This window comes from Lepeophtheirus salmonis, chromosome 4 (genome assembly GCF_016086655.4).
Source record: "Lepeophtheirus salmonis chromosome 4, UVic_Lsal_1.4, whole genome shotgun sequence".
NCBI lineage: Eukaryota > Metazoa > Arthropoda > Copepoda > Siphonostomatoida > Caligidae > Lepeophtheirus > Lepeophtheirus salmonis.
The window spans coordinates 52,651,282-52,672,023 of NC_052134.2; the positions used below are offsets into that span (position 1 = coordinate 52,651,282).

Sequence of the window (20,742 nt, forward strand, 5' to 3'; positions counted from 1 at the left end):
CTACAAGGATTTTTGTTCTATTTTGTAGTGATCCCATTTTTACTTGGGGTGTACTAGCAAATAGTCAACATTATCATCACATTTTTGCCAATTTCAATGCCACTTTCATGACGACATGCCTTGTATAAAGAAGATCGAGGCAATCGAAGGAAAATACTTCTAACTTCCACCTCAAAAGATGTTCGAATTCGGATTCCAAATTCCCTGAGGGATGAAAAGAAGGAGAATTTATCCGAGGAAAACTACCAAACTTCATTCGGGAGTAGAGCAGACTCCTTTCCTTGGGAAGTAGATACCAGGATGGAAACAATAAAGCGATCCATTTACGATGAGTAGATAATTTTAATATTTCAAAATGGGATCACTTAGAAAATACAAAATGGAAGAATAATCCTTCGAGATGCATATTTTTTTATATTATAAATTGAATATTTTTCTATAATATAAGCTATGATATTCATTATTACTATGTATTATGAATCAGCTATAAGAGTCTAAAGGAGAGTGCCGTCTTTCATCATTTTTCAGCCAAAAAATGGAAATATATAGAGTTCAGAAGTAGATACTGAATCTAATAAAAGCACTTTTTAATCATAAAAAACACTTTTGCATAGGTTTTATTAATCCATCTTTTAATTTGGTGATTGCTTTAAGGGTAAAAAATGAATCTGAACGATAATAGTCCCGAATTACTATAATTCCATATATTTCAGAATTCAGATGAATCAGAGATAAACTGAGATCAGTTTAAGATTCTGTGTTTATAGATAAATTCATTTTATGGCTTCAATTCATTTGTACAAAATGAGCGTTGCCCTATTTCATTTATTCATGCAATCCCCTTGATGTTTGAGGTCATCAATAAGACTTCTACAACGCTTCAAACAGAGCTGTTGATACTTTTGAGTCAAGAATGATATCTAAAGCAAATCTCTTTGCGTTCATACTAGTACCCTTGACCACCACAGCTAGAATATCCTTACTTTTCTAACAAAAAATCTAGTCACTAAGTGAAAATAAAAAAATCAAATCACCCAAGTGCTCTCAAATTTGCCGAATCTAGTACAAAATTGACTAATTTGGCAATAATGATGGAAGCAACATTAGCAATAGCGCAACCAAAACAAAGCTAGAAACTGATCATGTTAAAAATGGTTCAGATGGCATTGGACCCCATTGAGGAGCGATACCCACAGGCTGGGAACAATAGTTATGAAATGAAAGAAGGAATAGGGAATGAACGATTAAAAAAAACAAAAAAAAACATCAATATCCACAAGTATTTGTATGTAGTCAGTTTAGTATAAATAAACATCTTGGTGGTTTGTTCCTCTAATTTATAATTAATTGAATGGATCTCCTGATATATGGACCTGCATTCACCCAATTTTCCTATGGATTCATATATTTTCATTTGGATATCCCAGCCACACGCCTCCATCCTTAAACTTGATGTTCAGGGATATTGTCCTTCTATGAAGAGGATCATATGCCTCACCTCCAATTATGGAAGATACATTCATTTCAGATATTACTTTTAGCATAAAGGTCTCGGGCAATGACTTCTAACATCGTGGAACATCGTTACGCACTCAATAACACCAATCGGAGTCCATTCCCTATCCATATTTACTTAATTAAAACTCAGAGTGATTCCTCCTAGGGTCAATTACAATTCGTCTCCTACTATAATAAATAATTAATTGATTCTAATTTTGTTGTGTCCCTGGAGAACAAATATGTCTTCTTTATCACAATTACAGTTTTTAACAAAATATTACCCATAAAAATTATTATTATATCTTATTATTGTTCAAGTATTTATTGACAAAACAATTAAAGATATTCTCCATTTTGAAAAACCAGACAAACACAAGATGGTGAAGATCTACTAAGTTGCCGTAATAACCAAAATAAGTATACAGACTAGTAATCAACAATAATAAATGCAAGATGGATACATTATCTTCAAGTATGTGAACAAACTCATAGAAAGTAAACAACGTCCATGCCTCAATGAATTTAAACAATCGTCTAATGAATGTCTTACGGAATATTAATGATGAATGTCATTACAATTTCAAAACTTAGTAAGCGTGAAGAACATCAATCCTTCTCTCCTCCAAAACATTATTTAAATTGCCACAATTACCAGGTTGATTTTCGGTTTCTTTTCTTTAACATGCCCAAAATGCTACCAGTGCACATCACTGTTCATGTGTCTAGAAGTCCATGGATCACGACATCCCGGTTGTGAAAGGTAAATCAATTAAAATATTGGTTTGTGTGTGTCTAATATAAGACGAGTAAAGACAATTCCAGCAAATATATTTTGGATAGGGGAACATTATGTATTGTTCTGCTACAAATGAATTACAATTAAAGGTACCCAGGCAAAAAATATCAAAATAGTGTCCTTGTAGGAGTATGTTATGACATTTATTTGGTATTTATATCGATTTAAAAATATTGTGTCCAATATAGGTCTTTATAGGATTAAAAAATATAAAATAAGAATAGGAGATTGTCGTTTTGGTGGATTTATTAAATGTATTCTTAAATAAAAGTAAATCATGTTTTGTCAAAATACAAAATATACGGATACAAGAAAAAAGTTTTTCTAATCCGACTAATGAATGTCAATTTCCACACATTAAAAAAAACACTAAACTAAAGAAGGATATTATTATTTTGTATCCCGGATTGTAGATACTATTATTATTGATTATACAGCGTTGGAGCCTCCCTTCGACTTGTACACGTTGGCTCAGACTGACCTGGTAAACATTGACAGGAACTAGACGGACTCCACTCCTCAGGAGGTGAACAGTTCCGATAATATTTGGATTTACTTTCTACGACTTGCAAATGAATCATCATTTCGCAATTGAGTCGTATCAACTCAGCATTTAGCTGAGTCAGCGTCTCTTCATTCCTCTCAAATTCCTTTTCCACATCTGTAAAGAGACATTAGTTACTTCATGAGTCATTGGTAAAGAAGAAATCAGTGTAAAGAAAAAATAAGCATATCGAGAAGAAAAGGAAAAACGATCTATGGGCGTGCTCTTTCTTCTTCTTTGTTCATTATTTGATAAGTCATGAGCGTGTTAACATCTCCTTCTAAAAGAAGAATTCCTGCCTATATTTGAGTCAATTGATTTGAAAATGCATAAAAAAATCAATATATTTGAATTAAAATATAATAATAATATTTTCCCTCCACAAATTATATTTTAAATGGAGAATATTATCCCCTTTAAAGAAGTATTTCACTTTCACTCCCCAAAATTATATAACGAGCAGCTGATATTTATCAGGGGCTTAATTAAGTAGTACCGTATGTCTCGCTCCCACCTTTTCCTCGCGCTATTGCACATAATTTCTACTCATTAGTCATGTTAAGAACGTATGTGAGGTCCGTTTTACTGTGAGTCTGACATGAGGTAAATATAAAATCCAAGGCCCTTTCAGGGGCGTAGATGGGATCTTTCATTTGATAAGGGGAGGGAGGATTGACTATTTCATAATCATTTTGTATCAAGGAGATGTTGTCACCTTTATTGTATCTTGCAACCTTACTTCCTCCAAAGAGAAAGAAAAAAAAACTCCCAAAATCTGAAGCTGGCCAATTTTTCACAACATTCGAATTATTAATCAATAACGGCAATTAACTTTATTGTATCGTGCAACCTTTCCTCCCAAAAGAAACAAAGAAAACCACCCAATTAATTTGTTAGTGAACGAATTAAGTCAATCATACCAACTGCAATTTATCTCATAAGTACTCCCATTGTACTACCATTGTCATAGTATCTCTCCAAAAAATTTAAAATGAATTAAATAGGCTTAAATATTAAAATCCTACATAGTACTATATTCGATACGGCATATTGCTTAGTGAAATTTTATTAAAAGTGTTGATAGTCAAAAGTTCTTAATAGAAATAAGAGGAAGGGCATTGGGCAACATAAATATATATATAATCAAGAATTGTATTCCTTTCCTTTTGGAAACAGAGCATAAGTATATAATAGCTGATTACTTTCTTTAATTTTCAAAAAGAATAAATTATGAAATAACCCTCATGTATCAATTCAGACAAGGGGATCGAGAGCTGACAACAAAATACAATGGGTGTTTTTGTCTTACGGAGGTAATGCCGTGATATTCGATGACTTTTATTTATTTTAATGAAGAAAATTGCGACTTTTAACCAATATTTTCAACTTTGTTGAGGAAATTTTTTACGTATAAGTGTCCCCGGCACGGATCCCTCAAACCAACGCGCCATGTAACTCTTACCTAAAAGATTTCCAAGTTTAGAAGAAGCAGAAGTTGAAAGTTCACTTGCTCTTCTTTGAAGATCAATGGCCTTGTCCTTGGAAATACCTATGGTATTCATTTTACCTCTAAGGCTTTCGCTCACATTTTTGAAGCCCTTATTTAATTGATATAACTCTGCATTGGCAGAGTCAGCTTGATTTTTGGCTTGAATGGCAGCATTTTGAGCAGAATTAACATGGTTCTCATTTTGAATGAAAACTGTTTGAAGATTCTTTTGCCTTTCAGCAAGTTCAGATACACCATTGAAAGAAGCGTCAGCAGATCCAACTGCAGTTTCCATTTGATCCGATATCTAAAAAAAAAAAAAAATCCATGAAAAATCACTGTTCATTAGTATTGTTCCGGTCATTATTTAGGATTGAAACCCCGTCCCGTAAACTCTTGGTCCGGTTCAGTTCAGTACTGAATATCTGTCCTATCTTTTTTTCAACATCAGTTCTAGTTCTGACAGTCCGAAGGACTGACGATCTTAAGGACCGGTCCCAAGGACTTACAGGACCTGTCCTAAGACTGGACTGGACCGAATAAATAAGGACTGACACAACACTAATCATCCTTAGCACTATATTTAAAAAAATAATAATAAAAAAAACCTTCTCCAAATCACTTCGTGCAGCAATAATGTCCTCTGAGGCCTCCTGAATAGCAATATCTGCTTTATTCTGATCTTCCACTGCATTACTCAAAGAACTGGTTACTCTTGTTGCTTCTTCCAATTGAGAAGCCGCTCGCACCCGCGTATCGTCTGCTCGAACTTGAAGAGATTGTGCCTTCAAAAGATCCTCTTCTGTCTCTTGTAGGATTTGATCGACATTTGTTACAGATGAAATAGCTTCATTGATTTGGCCAGCGAGGTTTTGAATTTCAGAAGCATCTAAAGACATTTCTGCAGCAAGACACTGTCAAAAGTAGAAAAAATATCATTTATGTTCCTATTGGTTTATTCCAGAGGCGAAGTTAGGATTTTTAAAACCAGGGAACATTTTGGCCTTACAGATAACCTGGAGAGACATGTCCCCAAGCGCTCCTCTTAACGACGCCCATGAGTTATTTAATTGATTAATTTACCTCATTAGCTAATTTCTTAACATCCTCAGGGGTTGCTTTTTCTCCCTCTGTAAACTCTTTAATTTTCTCCAATAACTCATTAATTCGTGTCATTTCCCCAGCAGATCTATTTCTTGCTTCATTCGCTCTGTCATATGCTACCTGGGCTGCATTGGCTGCCCTCTGAGTATTGAGATCCGCCTTTGTAGCATCTCGTAGGACTTGTTCAGCCTCTCTATCTTTTTCTATAAGAATTGCATCTGCATCCTCTGCCGATTTCACAGCAGTTCCTGCCATAGTTACAGCTCCATTCAAGCAACTTAACCCTCCACATTGATTACAGCCCGCTCCTCCACATAAATTGTCACATTCCTTTTCTTTGGATGTTTCACCATCACAAATTTGTTTGTTCAAATCCGGGATTTTATTTTCTAGGTTTGAAATTTGCTGAATAATATTTTGTAGAGTCTCTTGGTTTTGTGTCTGAGTTTCTGCAAAATACTGCCCCGAAGTCTGAATTACCGTCTCTGTGTCTTTACGACGAGATTGAGAGGCAAATAGATCTCCACCAGGTAAATTGATTTGTCGAACATTAGCTGCAGCTTCATCACTCTTACTTTTCGCCATACGTGTAAGATTCAAAGCACCCTCTACATTAGCCTCTTGAAGACGAGTTGTCTGATCCTTCATCTCACTAGCATCCAATTTTAATTGGTCAGCCTCACTCCTTAGAATATCTAAATTCGTTTTATCTTGGAAAATGGATTGTTTGGTTACAGCCAAGTCATTATCAAGGGTATCTAATTTATCCGTTGTGCTCTTGAGAGCTGCATCAATTCCATCGATTTCTCGATGAACTCCCAAGAGTTCATCATTGGAAACAGATGCACTCCTCAAGATATCCTTAACTTGTCCCAATTTTCCCTCCATATCTTCAAATGCGCGAGTGTATGCTCCTGTGACTCCAGTCACCTTAACCATTTCTGCTTTTGCAACTTTTTCTTTTGTTTTATTTGATAAATCTGTCAGAATACGATTCCAATTTGTGAAACATTCTCCACATTCACGACATCGTGGAGAATCGCTATAGGATATTGTACGGGAATGAACCGGACTTTCTGGAGAAAGATGAGTCTCTTGGAAAAATCCAATGGCACATTCATCGCATTTCTCACCACCAATGCCTAAAATATGAATTCGTTAGATACTATTGCAAAATTAGCTCTTCAGTTTGATTGTTAATTGTGTTATTCAAATTATATGTAAGAAGATCTTCCACCGACAAATTTATAGTTGTGTATAAATATAAAATCTTATATTTATAATAAGAACTTATCTATTCAAAGGTTGTATACGATCCTGCGCAGGAAAGAACTCCATTATCACATCATATTGTTCAGACAGTTTGAAAAATTGATTTTCAAAATTTCAATTATTTATTATACCCCACAAAATTACCTTCCAAACAAATACATTTTCCTGTTGCATGATCGCACTGATAGGATTGCGATCCTTGAGGATTACAATTACAAGGAAAGCATTCAACCTGAGGATTTCCCCAATAATTTTCCTCGCACTGATCACATCTACGTCCTCCAAATCCTGGTCGACATTCGCATTGTCCAGTGTATACATTGCAAGTTTTTGAAGAAGATCCAAATGGATCACAATCACAACTTTCGCAACCTTCTCCACTTCCTATTTTCCAATGATCCTCTTCACACCTTTATTATTATTTGACTATTACGTGGAATTGTTTCATGTAAGTTACAATTACTTACCTATCACAATGATCTCCAATAACATTTGGTAAACAATTACAAAGACCAGTTGACCGGTCACAGTCAAACTTATCAGGATCGCTCCCCAAAATATCACATTGGCATTCTTGGCAGGTATTATTGACTGCATCTCCAAAGAATCCTGGTTTACAATGTTCACATTCAAAGCCTTCCGTATTGAATAGGCATTTAAGACATTGACCAGTTGTTGTGTCACAATTACCAGTGTCTTCAAAATTCCAATTATTACTACAATTACATGGAACACAGGATCCAGTTGGGAGTTCAGGACTACCAAAGTAATTGTCATCACAGGATTTACATCTAGTTCCTACACAAATGATGTAGAGATATGTATTCCATACAAATAATTATTGAGCCCTACAGCCCAAAATAATGAATTACCTGAGTATCCCACATCGCATTCACAAATAGGCTCGCCGCTACTAGCATCTAAGTAACAACTTTCCGCAAATGAATGTCCAGATGCCTTTGAAAAAGGACAAGGACACTCTCTACAACGTTTATTCACATCAGCACGCAGATCTAAATAATAGCTTGGGGCACAATGCTCACAATGGAATCCAGCTGTAGCATCTCGGCAGTTGATACATTCTCCAGTTTGAGAGTCACAGGTATCTGCATGAAGATTACATTCACAGGGTTGGCAATTGGGAAAATTCCAATAACCAGGTTGGCATTCATTACAACGTCTTCCATAAGCCCTTTCATCACAATTACATTGACCATCGGACTGCCGACAGAAGGGATCCAATGATCCAATATTATGGCAAAAGCATGCTAGTTATGAAAAAATAAAGTACAATGAATATAAAAACAAAAAAGAAATTTAATCGATCATCAAGCATACGTTGACATCCATCTGCTCCAAAATCAAAGGTCCCTGGGGCACATTGATCACACTTTCGCCCTACTACACTTTTCTTACAGGGACATTGGCCAGTATATTTGTCACAGAGAGTAGATTCGGAACCAGTTGAATCGCATTCACATTGTTTGTTACTTCCACCATTGAAAACATAGTAAGAGATTGAGTTTAAAAGACTTTTGCAAGGTTCCATTATTTCTTCATTCGGACGTTGCATCATGAATCTTTCCCTACATCTATTTCGTTCAAACTCTGATGCCGCTGTTTCGGCTAAAGGTGAACCCTGGAAGATATCAACCTCGTCTGTCCTTGGAATAAGAGCAATCTAAAGACAGGGGATTTGAAGGATCATACGTAATTAAATAATTATTATATAATATTTTCTATAATACCGAATCGATTAGGATGTTTGCTTTTGGATCTGGGTTATTTGTATCATATTGATCAAATAAGTATTTAATTTCATATCTCTTTCCTTCTTCCAAACAAAGTGGAGTTGGAGTAGGAGTAGATCCTGATTGGGCAAACAAGGGCTGTCTAATTATTTCAGCATCAACGGGTTTGTTTGCACATGGACCATTTGGATCAGGTGGTCCATCAAGCGGAATTACACTAATTTTGACATCAGCCCAATCGCTCAAATGACTTGGTGTATTTTTGTGTCTAGTCATTAAATCATACTCCATTCCTTTAAAAATACCAGGAACATGGAATGTTAATTCAGAACCCTCAAATGCTTTCATGAAACCAAATCCAGACCAATCATTCCCCCCAGGATTTTGCTCTTTTTTGATCACTTGTGTTGGCTAATGAATTAAAAGATTAAATTATAGAGTAAATAACCAATATTTGTAAATGGGGTTACGCACAGGATTCACTGTTCCATGTGCTGTCTCTCCTTCAAATAATAAATAATTCAAAGGTCCAGTAAAATATCCATCGTCAATTTGATCGCATCTCCTTCCAGATATATGAGGACGGCATCGACATTGTCCTGTTTGAACGTCACAATCATTGTCATAAGATCCACCTACATCACAATCACATGGTTTGCACCCTTCAGGATCAGCAGCAGAAAGTCCAAAATGTTGAGGATAGCATTGATCACAATCCCTTCCGATTACATTGCGTTTACATGTGCAATGTCCTGTCTGTTGGTCACAGCCTCCCTCTCCAGCAATTGTACCATCCATATAGCAAGTGCATTCTAGTAACAATAAAAAATAGATATTATGTAGAGGGTTTTAAGGCGAACAAGTTAGGATCATACCTTGACATCCGTAAGGGTTGCTTGCCGTGAAGTTCCAATAACCTGTTTTGCAATGATCACATCGTGGTCCATCGATGAATCTTTTGCAATGACACATTCCAGCAACAGTTTGCTCTCTTTCATCTGTTCTTCCATCGCAAACACCATCATCAATAGTTCCCTCGGGCTCACAGTCACAAGCTACAGAGAGTACATGCAATATTAATTTAGGAGAGAAAAAAAACAAAAAGATAAATGATTGAGTAATTACGTTTACAAATATCCGGATGAGTCAAATCCAGATTGGGATCCTGATAATAGCCAAAGATACAATATTCACAATGATGACCATCTGTATTATGTTGACAATTGCTACAAACTCCACCGGATACCTCTCCAGTAGCAGCATATAGGACAGGATTGAATACACATTTCGTGGCATGATTGTGACAATTACATTCTATAAATTTTATGTAAGGTAATAACGAAATAATAATCAGCGCTGAGTTTACAATTTAGACTGTGCCCTTATGGCTGAAAAGAAATCTCCTTGCACAAAGACCTTTTCTCCTGGGGAAAATCAAAAAACTGACTTGCGTAGAAAGTCCATTTCATTTTTTTTAAATAGAAATTTAGTTATCTTATAGCATCCCCAATATGATTATATTAGTGAAAAACTCTATTTTTAAGTTTTGGTTTATTAGTAAAAAATATTATGAACATTATTTTTAATAGCTTAAACGTATATTAGACACCTTAGACCCGGTCTAAGATGTACTCAATGATTTGCAATTTCCCTATTTTATTAAAGATCATTTCTCTCTTTTTTTTTGTACTACAACTACATACGTTATAACTTCAACTAGGATTAAATTATGCTATGTTATGTTTAACAATATTTTTTAGGTACTAATAAATATTAAAAGTACAATTTTTGACTAGGAAATGGCTAATTTTGACCCACCAGTCCCAATTTTCCCCAATTAAAATGACCTGAAACACCTCAAACTCGGCTACTGTCAGTAGTTTTTTAATTGTCTCCAGCAGGGGGGGGGGTAAAATTAATACCCCAAAAATGGGACAGTTAATGAAAGCTTACTTTTGCATTCGTTTTTCTTTTTTCCAGTAGCGGGTCTCCATGGTACATCGTTAAAATCATCCTGACAGAATTCACAATTATTTCCTTTGGTATTGTGTGTGCAATCACATCTTCCATGAACCATTCCAGGGATATTTGCATGTTCTTCTTTGTCTGGGAGACATCGCTCAGCGTGACCATAGCAGGAACAGGATCCACGGATGGTCATGTCATAAATTGCATAGTAGTACTTCTCCTTGATGTCAGATAGCAGATTTTCGTCGCCTAGAGAATGTAGCCTTGTCATATGAATCCTCATATTTGTTGTTTTCAAAAGCGTTTGGACCTCTTGAGAATATGGATTAAATCCAGGGGATCGAATGTTTACATTAGAGGGAAGAACACGGTAAATGACTGAGCCCTTTGTACTTGGGATTTGTCGTGAGTATCTGGTTTGGCACACAGTTTCATTTAAATATTTAGGAACTCCAACAGGAACTCCAGGAAAGGAAGACTCGCAATCCGCTGCAAAGTACCTGTGGATCTTCCAAGTTGTACCCCAATCATATGACTTTTCAATGTACATGGCTGCAGGTCGGAAAGTTTTGAATGTCATTATCAAATGAGTTACATGAAACTCTGCTTCTAAATCTAATTGAATCGTAACATATTCTTCTCCGTTACGAGCTTGCCACCAAGTAGGGAAGGAGTTACCCCCTTGATCTCTTCCCATACGATAAACAATATTATTAATGTTATGAGAAGTTCGAGGATTTGAGTAGGTTCCTTGCTCAGTTGAATCACACCAAAAGCAGTTTTGTCGACTATTTGAAGGTGAAGTGTTATCCAGGAGTGATAAAACACAGTAACGTTCTCGTCTTCCGGATCCACAAGTTGAATTTGCAGTAAGTTTGTCTTGACGACCAATGAGGAGATTTCCTGTTGCAGGATAGCAAGATCGTTGATCGCATCCTCGTGCGAGTGGAGTATAGCCCTTCACCTCTTAAAGAAAAGAATCCCATAGAGAAATAAAGACCCAAGGAAAATTATAGTTAATTAATTAATTCAGGAAATGAGAGAGCATAGTTATGTATGTAAAGAGGGATGGCTTAGGGAGGGAGAATTTGCGCCAGGCCTCGCTCTTGAATGGGGGCCCTGAGCTGAATATAATTTTTTTAAATGTAAAAAAAAAAATTATTATCTTTAAACCATAAGATGAAATTAACCGAATAAGGTTATTGACCTTTTCTTTAAACTCAAAAATATTTGTTTTTATAAAAAATAAAAAACAGGTCATTAAAAAAAGTAGGTAAAAAAATAATGTTTATAGGAAAGAAAGAAAAGGGCCCGATCCATATGTCTTTGTCACATACACTGCTTGTGCTAAAAACTTATTGTAAGGATAAGAAAAGTTAAATAGAAAATACCCGTCACCATAACACTATCACCGCAAAAATTACAAGTATTTGTTTAAAGATTCTAGAAAAACCCTAAATTTACGTACATCCAAAGTCGTCTAAACTTTTTAATTGCCGCTCGGGATTTGATGTGACTGAAATTTTAAGAGAAAAAACCTAGAGGATATAATTCAGCTACCAAAATAGCATCAATGGAATGATTTTTTTTTTTTTTTTTTAATTGTTTTGTTCTTTGCCTAAATATTATCAAATTTTACAAAGGGTACTGAGATCAATCCATAGGGAAAGAAAAACCATTGAGGTGACAATTATTTTTACTTGGTTGCCGAAACACAATATATATTCTGATCTTGCAAAGTTTAAATCAGTTATTGTGTTTGGTCCACTTTAAGATATAATGTTTCAATCCGGAGGGAAAAAATCCCACTATAAAACTAATGGTTATTTTCGCAAAATGCTATCCCTAAAGCATACCAAAGTGAACAACTGCAGGTAATTAAATAGTTTTTCACTTACCTTGTCACCTTTATATTTTTCTTCCTCTATGGATCAGTTATATAAAAATAGTGTCGTGTCGACTTGAGTCGAGTAGATAAAATATAAAAGGATAAAAAAGAGAGAAAAAATAAGTAGCTGTGCATGCCCAGTTCTGCCCATTTATCAACTTCTATTTACATAAAGTACTTTGAGTGTGTACTTTGTGTTTAACTTACCCCTACTTTTCATGTACTTTTTTGGGCATTTGTGATTTGGTTTGCTTTATGAATCCTTATGAGATAATAATTGATTTTTCAATAAGTATATGATCCTGTAATTCGTTACAAAACCGTTATATGTCTATATAGTCTGTCTACTCAGAGATGATTAGAAAAATCAAAATATTGACTTATTAGAAAATCACTTGGGAGGTCAGTGCGGTCACAAAACTCAAAAAATCATTTTATGAGCTTTACAATAAGCGACAACAATCAATTCAACTCAAGAAAATACAGTATTGAACAATACTCTACTTATTATTTATATGTCTCTGTGGAAAAGTAATTTAGTTATATTACTTAGAATCTAGAGTAATACCTTATATTACTTATTTTTATAAATCCCCTTAAGAGATGAGCAATGCAAAAATCCCTTAGTTCAGTGGTTCCCAAAGTGGGATTCACGACCCTCACAGGTGTTGCAAACACAATTGAGGGGTTGCAAAAAGTAATATAGATCGCAGATTAACGTGGAGGATGATCTTCGAGTTGTTGTGTCCAAAATTAAACGTAGAATAGACCTACTTTTCTCAATACAGAGTGATCATACGTCATATTAGTACCTTGATTTGTTTATAATCGTATTTGGACATCCACAGCCTGTAATGTTGTTTGTTTGATTAGCCTAACATTTGTATATTAAAATACAGTCGACCCCTTCAAAAACTAATTTCTACTCCATTTTCGGGTCAGCATTATTTTGACTCAATTAACTGTAATGATTAATAATAAGTTATTACATACTGCTCAACTATTATACTATTAGTTACTAGAACAGTAATTTGATTACAGATATATATTAGTAACGAATGCGTTACTACCACACACTGATAAAATATAAAATCAACTTGAGGTTTTTTCGAATTTGACAATAAACTCCCCACTATTTGAGTAGTTGACTCCATTCGAGTCATATTGAGAGGATAACTCTCCTCAAGTGGACACAACACTACATAATATCAAAATTAAAACGATTTATAACTCACCTATAAGAAATAAATTACATATTATTAATATAGTTAATACTGTGAGTTCAATTTGAGGCCTCATGATGAATAATTAATTTTTCTAACTCGAAGTAATTAGATGATGATTACATCAACCCTCAATGTACAATATCCCACATGCAAGAGAAACTGTCCACACTTAAATTGAACGGAGTTGTCGTTGGAAGGGATTTTCTCTATGAATAGTTCATTTTTGACTCAAAATAAATCTTATTTGTTGAAGGAAGATTACTTTGGGAGGATGGATTGAGTAGAGTGACGGCTACGAACACGGAAACAATGGGCACACACAATAAAAACACTCTAACTAAGACATTGTTTCTAACTCCTTATCAGGAGTTATTTCGAAGGATTGTTAGTATTCAATTCGTAGGATCTGAGCGAACCAAAAGTAGAACTGGGGGAATCACTGAAAAAAAAAATAAGAATGAGTAAATCAATCCCTGCTCATATTTTTGTGTTTCTCTTTTTTCCTCCCATCTGGATGACATATGTGTGGGAGTGGAGTAAAGTTAATATATTGTGACGACAACTTGTATATTCTCTCATCTATTTCTGGGGATTTGTAGGACGACGAGAATAATTTATTTTTTTACCCATTTTGGTTTTGTTTACATATATACAATATAAGAAGGAAATCTAAGAAACGCTCATGAAACAAAAAACATGTATTTTTGCCTTGAAAAACGATACACATATATTCGACGAGACTTTTTCAATTTATTTAATAAACAGAAATGAGAACAGGAGGGAAAATTAGAGCAAATCATTTGAATGAACTTTTGCTTAAATTTATATATACAGTAAATCCTTGAGATACGAGTTTTTTAAAATACAAAGTAGATTCCATGCAAACATTTGCATTGACATACATATTTTTATTGAGATACGTGCTGGTCGAGAGTTGGTTATGGTACCAGGGACGTCCGCGGGGGTGGGTTATATGGGCTTTAGCTCACCCCCCCCCAAAAAAAAATCATTGATTTTTTGTCTTTTACCAGCCAAAAATGATCTCTTTGTCTTTTTCCAGCCAAAAATGATCTCTTTGTGGGGAAAATAGGGAAATTTTAAAGGATTTATCTTCTTAAAAAAAGGATATTTGGTCAAATTCAGGCCCGGCCAAAAATTTTAACTTAAAAAAAAATCAAACAAAATAAGCTCTCCCAAATAAAATTGTGGGAAGCCCTTGGGTACACGCGAGCCGGTTCCAGTACTCAAATTTGTTTAATTATTAAATTATGTCTTCAAAGATAAATTTTTTTCACTTACGCAGTACCGTGACTAGGATTTTTATTTGGGGGTGTTAGGCTTTTTTGACAATTTTGACAGAATGACCTTTGAATACAGAAAATTGTTCATTTCAAAATTACAACAACAATATAAATGATTGACAAAAAACATTTTCTTTTCTACAAATTTGGACAGCAAGATTTTAGTAGTGACTATAGTTACTGGTATGGACTCACCAACTCAATCCAAGAACAAATTAAACTCGTATGTCAAAGTGTGACTGTATATATTTATGTATGTTGTATATTATATACAGCTATCTCTTAGTGCCTATCAAAAGACATTGATTAAAGGTCAGTTTAACTCTTATAGAATACGGGCACATATATTTATCAACTCCTAATAATTAATTATGGTGATATTTTATTTCTTCATATGTAGATATGACTAAATATATAATGTGTACTTTATAATGTACGGGTATTTCCAGAAATTTTGATTGTTATCTCGGGATCCCGAGATAATCCCGAGAAATCATTACTATCTTACCATAAATTTGTGATTAAAACAAAAAATGGATGATGCACGATGTGAATAGCATGTAATCTATATTATAATAGACAGTGGTTTTCAATTTGGGTTCATCGGAACCCTTGTGATCCACGGTGTATCGTTAAAGACTCAGTGAGAGATTACATAAATAATAAATAAATCATTTGGTTGATTATATATTAAAAATATATAATTGATGTTTTTTTCCGGATATTAACCAAAAATCGTCTCCTGTCGGTCGAAGAAGAAATTCATAAATGTTTCTCAAAAAGTACGATAGGGAATTGAAGAACGTTATAAGGAAAACTAACTCTTGAGTCTCATACTAACTGATCTATGATAAAAAGTTACGATATACTGTTCCTATATTTTGGGAGGATTTCTATTTTAAATAGATAAAAAATAGTCACAAATTCATAATAAATATATAAACCTTAATAATTGGGAATTAAATACCATTTTTACAAAAGCAAAAATATAAGAATTATGCAATCAAGTCTGGCATAAAACGTATAAATAATATTAGGTATATAAATCCCATTTATACTTGAAATAAATCCGTATAAACCTTACACAATGAACATTTTTAAAGCTTAAACGAGTCCTCAGTCTTGAACCAAATTAACCAACTACAGAAAAAGCTCTTTCTGATTCCACAGATGTAGTGGATGGAAATGTTTTCAATAGAAACTTTTAATTCCTCATTAATATTTGCTGTTTATTCTGCAATCACCGCTTCAAAAATATCGAATTCCTTAGTAATACTAAATATATAAATACAATCTCCTTGATTTTAGTTTCGTTTCTATTTGTGTAATCACAGCGCTAATTTTTCGTCAGCTATGGGTAGACTAAGTTTATTTGTCATCAAATGTTTTTAGCATGACGATTAGGAGACGAAACGAAACAATTTTTTTGAATGTTTGACCTAACTAAAACACATATATTTTATTTTCTCGGCGAAAATGGAACGAAATGTGACCAAACATATTAAAACATTTAAACTGGTTGAATGCGATTTGGTGGAGAATATTTTCTCATGAATATTCCGGATAGAATAAATACAAATGGATCCCAGGAGACGATCCCTAATATTTACTTACATTTCCTCTCGTAGACTTATAAAGAAGACCATTGGAAAAGCATTGCCCAGTACCCACTAATGTCAAACTAAAGAGTATTATTTTGACTATACTAAACACTCAACCAGATTTCATAAGGAAAGGAATGTTTTTTGGAGGAATAAGTGTATAATATGGCATGGAGAAGGATTTTACCTGTCATTGCATAAGTGAATAGTAGGTACCCAAAAGTATTCTTACATAGTTACTTATGATAACCATGAAAAAAGAGCGCTTTGAGCAAATCTCAGGTCTTAGTTGATGAATGATGATAGAATACTCTCTCTCTCTCTCTCTAAGCTAATACCAAACTGAAATACAAAAAAGTTGTACTTCTTCCAAACTGCATTAATATGTGGCCTGTTAACACAAAAGCAAGCTAGAGAGATTTTTCTCAAATTTGAGTTTGGATTGCATGTTCTTCAACAACTTATGATTATTGTCAATTTATATCAATAAATTATTCTAATTAATCTTTTAAAGGCGTCGCAAATTGCAAATTAAAGTTGTAAAAATTAATCATCACAGTGAAATAATTAGAAATTGATGGATTTTAGATGTATTTGAAAGGCCATATGATAATTGGGTGATTGATTTAAGTCACTTAAATCAAATAAAGGTTCTAAACTGTAGTTAACTTTCTTCTTGGGTAGTATGTCAACTTTTCACAGAATTTGAATGCATTGTCTATAATAATTGACCCAAATATATCAATGAAACATTAGGATGTATGTATTCTGGGACTATATAAAGAGGTACTTACAACTTCTTTTTGACTCACAAAACCTACACACTCTAGTAGGTACGACTTTGAATTCCATTAATCAAAAGTCAGCAGGAGGGAGGTGAGAGAAGTGGGCTGTTGGAAAGATATTTCATTCATGGTCATTTGGATGGATCTCTCCTATGTAGCAATTGGATATATGGATCCTTCCATCCTTGCTGTTCCTAGGAATATCCAATTTACAGGCCTTCTGATCTCGTTAATCATTGTTCCTATACATAAATTCCTCCAGATCCTCAACGGAATCATCGTATACTTCTACATATAAGAACTTCCATAAAACGATAGAAAGACCCAATAAGAGAGTTCTCATCCTCCATCCACAGCTCCTTCTTTGAAATTCTTGAAAGTCCTCTCTACTTCGTCTCCTACTTTAAGAAAACTATTTCATTAATAAGAGTCATTCAGTGCCCTTGATGTATTGTCTATAATACAAAAATCACTCAACTCAATCAGATTTATATCAATTCCATTTATAAGTTGGACTATGTGATGTACAGTCTATGCGGATAATTATATAACTTTGACACTTCAATATCACACCTGATTTCTTTTATTACAACTGAGTCTCTTTTGTCATTGGAAAACAAGTGCAAGATGATTCTAGACTCTTAAAAATAATGTGTATCGATATTTTGGTCTACAAAGCGTATTCTATTCTGATATTACATATAAATAGTTATTTGGAACTGGAGAGGTCCACAAAAAGAAATAATTCCCGAATGAATTACCAAGTAAGGAACAAAGAGTTATAATTTCTCATCCATAGCTCCTTCATCGAAACTCTTGAAGCCTGTTCTGTCCAAAGTCAACTTTATTCGTCTCATATTCTGAGAAAAATATTTAATTGTTAAGAATCCTTCAGTTTCCTTGGAAAAAGTAGAAGTCAATCTTAGACTCTGAATGAATATTCAGCCTTTTTTCTCTATACTTTAGTCTGCAATGCATTTTATATTTTTCATATAAAGGATTTTGTGAATTGTTGAGTGTTAAGTGACTATGTGATAACAAACTATAAGTAACCTCTTAACTTCTGTAGATTTATATTGGAAAACCTTAATTTTAAATCAATTTCGAAACTTAGTTAATCTTAATCATCTTCTAAAAAAACTAAAGTGTTTTTCACCATATTGGAATATTACCACCATGAAGACTTAGGATCTCTACACTAATAAGGGTTATTAACAAATGTTTCCCATAACAGTTCTTATATTTAATTATTAGTTATTTTTAAAATACTCATTAATAACATAGATACAGACGTTCATAATTAAAAGGTAACTATTTATATTTTATTATGTTTTTCTTTGATTTATAGCTAGTATATATATTATGAAAATATACTATTAATTTAAGATCTGAATAAAACACTTTTTACAGTAAATCCTTTATTAAACGAAACAAAATAAAAATCCAAGATTTAGAAGATAACTTAGTAATTTTTATGGAACTTGCACCATGAGAATTTACCTTTTTTACCCGAGTGTATGCTACTATTAGCCTCATTTATGAGATTTTTGCTAGATATATTAAAATATTTAAATCCGACTTGTGAATTTTAATTTGCAAAATTATATTTTTCACATCTTCAATCCAATAGAAAGATAGGGATCTCCCGTTTCTAATCAAATGACAAATGTCTTTGTACAGCATCGTCTGGATTTGTCGACGTCAATAAAATTTGTCGAGTTTTGTTAGCTGAGAACATCATATTGTAAAGCTGACTAGCATGTAACGTAGTTAAATATAATAAAACTGAAGCCCTTTTAAGACCCCCTATTAACATTATCCTGAAAAGTTTAAAAAAGATTGTAATATAGTAAAATTAGAATTAGAAAAACTGAAAATAAATATATGTATTTGGTAGAATTAGATCAGTGCTTACAAATTATATGATGTTTTTATTTTCACATTTATGCTTATTATTTGATTTTCATTTCATATTGTTAAGTTATAAGTATAAATTCATTCCTTTATTTATTAAAAATATATACGTAATATTAATATAAAGATATATACATATATATATGTTTTCTTAATTAAAATAAATTAAAATTACGTATATATTTTTACTAAATAAAGAAATGAATTTATACTAGAAAATCACATAATAAGCATATTAAATGACATAATAAATATATCCCTTCAATGCTACAACGATATAACTACAAATACTCTTCATATTTCTTTATCATCCTCAATACCTACTAAGGTATAGTATGAAAATAAGATGTGAATTCGGAACCCCCCTTTATATAGAGCGTTTTCACGTGACGTCATGTCAACCATTTTGGGGGTTCTAAACAACTAAGTTGTATAAAAATGAAACCACTTTTATATTAATATTATTAAGAAAGTAGTGAAATATTGGCTGTTAAAATGGGACCAACAAATAAAAAAAACTTAAACCTTACTGTCTAACAAAAATCTATTCATCTAATTCCTAGTTTTAAAAGGTATCAGACCCCAATATGTATTAAAAATAGGTTATTACTTCCCTATACATTCTTATTTTCATAGTGTAGACAATAAATTAACTATTACAATTGAAATAATAAGATATTTTTCTCTTATATTCCTACTTTTCTCGTATTTTAAGGGATTTTGAGTACATATTAGCTTGATTATATTCAAATATCAGTTTTTATCATTTGCATCAAGTAGTATTCAATGCAGATATTACGTTTTTGTTTTTTTTAATTCTTAAAGCCATTTGATGGAGAAATATCAACTTTTAGACTCCAAAATGGCGTCTCCTTCAATTATAATGCAATTTATGACGTCACTGAAAATTTTCGAAATGATGTAAAAAAATATAGGATTGGAGGTTTATTCTTGATTTTTGTTCAAGATTAGTTTTGTGCTGACTCACCAAATAGTAGATTTTGTATTTAATGTACATATAATTAAGTAATAATATACAACTTCGCATTTAATGAGGTCGAGTAATAATATTAGCCTTTTAAAGGTTGATTTAATTTTAAATGATTCGGCATGCAAAATGACACGTCTGAGGATAAGGAACACCGCATCAGCGGTGAGTAAGTAGTCATTATTTAACTTTAATGCGCATTTTTTTTACTTTGCTGGATATTATGAGTCATTCATGATGCATCCCACCAATAATCCGATATACCTATTGGCTGCCTATTATATTAATATTAGAAGACCCCCCTTAACGTGGTAATTAATTCCATGAGAAATGACAATACATTATGGGGAGTACAGAGGTGGCAATATTATATTATTTGAGGCTAGAAGACTTTCTATCACAATCTCTTTACCAATACGAGAGATTTTTGAATTTGGATTTCCAAGCAAAACGATGTACGCGTACTTTAAAAAAAATTGGGATGGTGCTAATATTCTGTTTTTATATCAATATCTTAATTATTAATGCATGTGCGTACGTACATAGAGCTAGCTGATGAAAAGAATTAATTGGTCCTAGTTTAGTAATATAATAGTAATAATTTATTTTAATTGA

At 33.3% G+C, this 20,742-nt stretch overlaps 1 protein-coding gene across 2 annotated transcripts; it reads right to left on the bottom strand.

Annotated features, from left to right (window-relative positions):
• Positions 1–2,524: 2,524 nt before the first annotated feature.
• LanB1 (laminin subunit beta-1) lies at positions 2,525–16,784 on the bottom strand. 2 transcript variants are annotated; one of them, XM_071888038.1, is made up of 16 exons: positions 16,454–16,635; positions 13,548–13,977; positions 11,893–11,940; positions 10,410–11,390; positions 9,582–9,770; positions 9,332–9,511; positions 8,931–9,268; positions 8,454–8,867; positions 8,044–8,386; positions 7,578–7,973; positions 7,173–7,503; positions 6,850–7,115; positions 5,413–6,575; positions 4,938–5,243; positions 4,303–4,636; positions 2,525–2,957 (listed from the first exon to the last, which is right to left on the bottom strand). In XM_071888038.1, exons 4-16 carry the CDS (start codon positions 11,119–11,121, stop codon positions 2,719–2,721), a joined length of 5,211 nt encoding a protein of 1,736 aa, XP_071744139.1. In that variant the 5' UTR covers positions 11,122–11,390; positions 11,893–11,940; positions 13,548–13,977; positions 16,454–16,635; the 3' UTR covers positions 2,525–2,718. The 2 variants fall into 2 exon arrangements, with proteins under 2 accessions (XP_071744139.1, XP_040566371.1); XM_040710437.2 differs by lacking the exon at positions 11,893–11,940 and having other exon boundaries at positions 16,454–16,784.
• Positions 16,785–20,742: the final 3,958 nt, after the last annotated feature.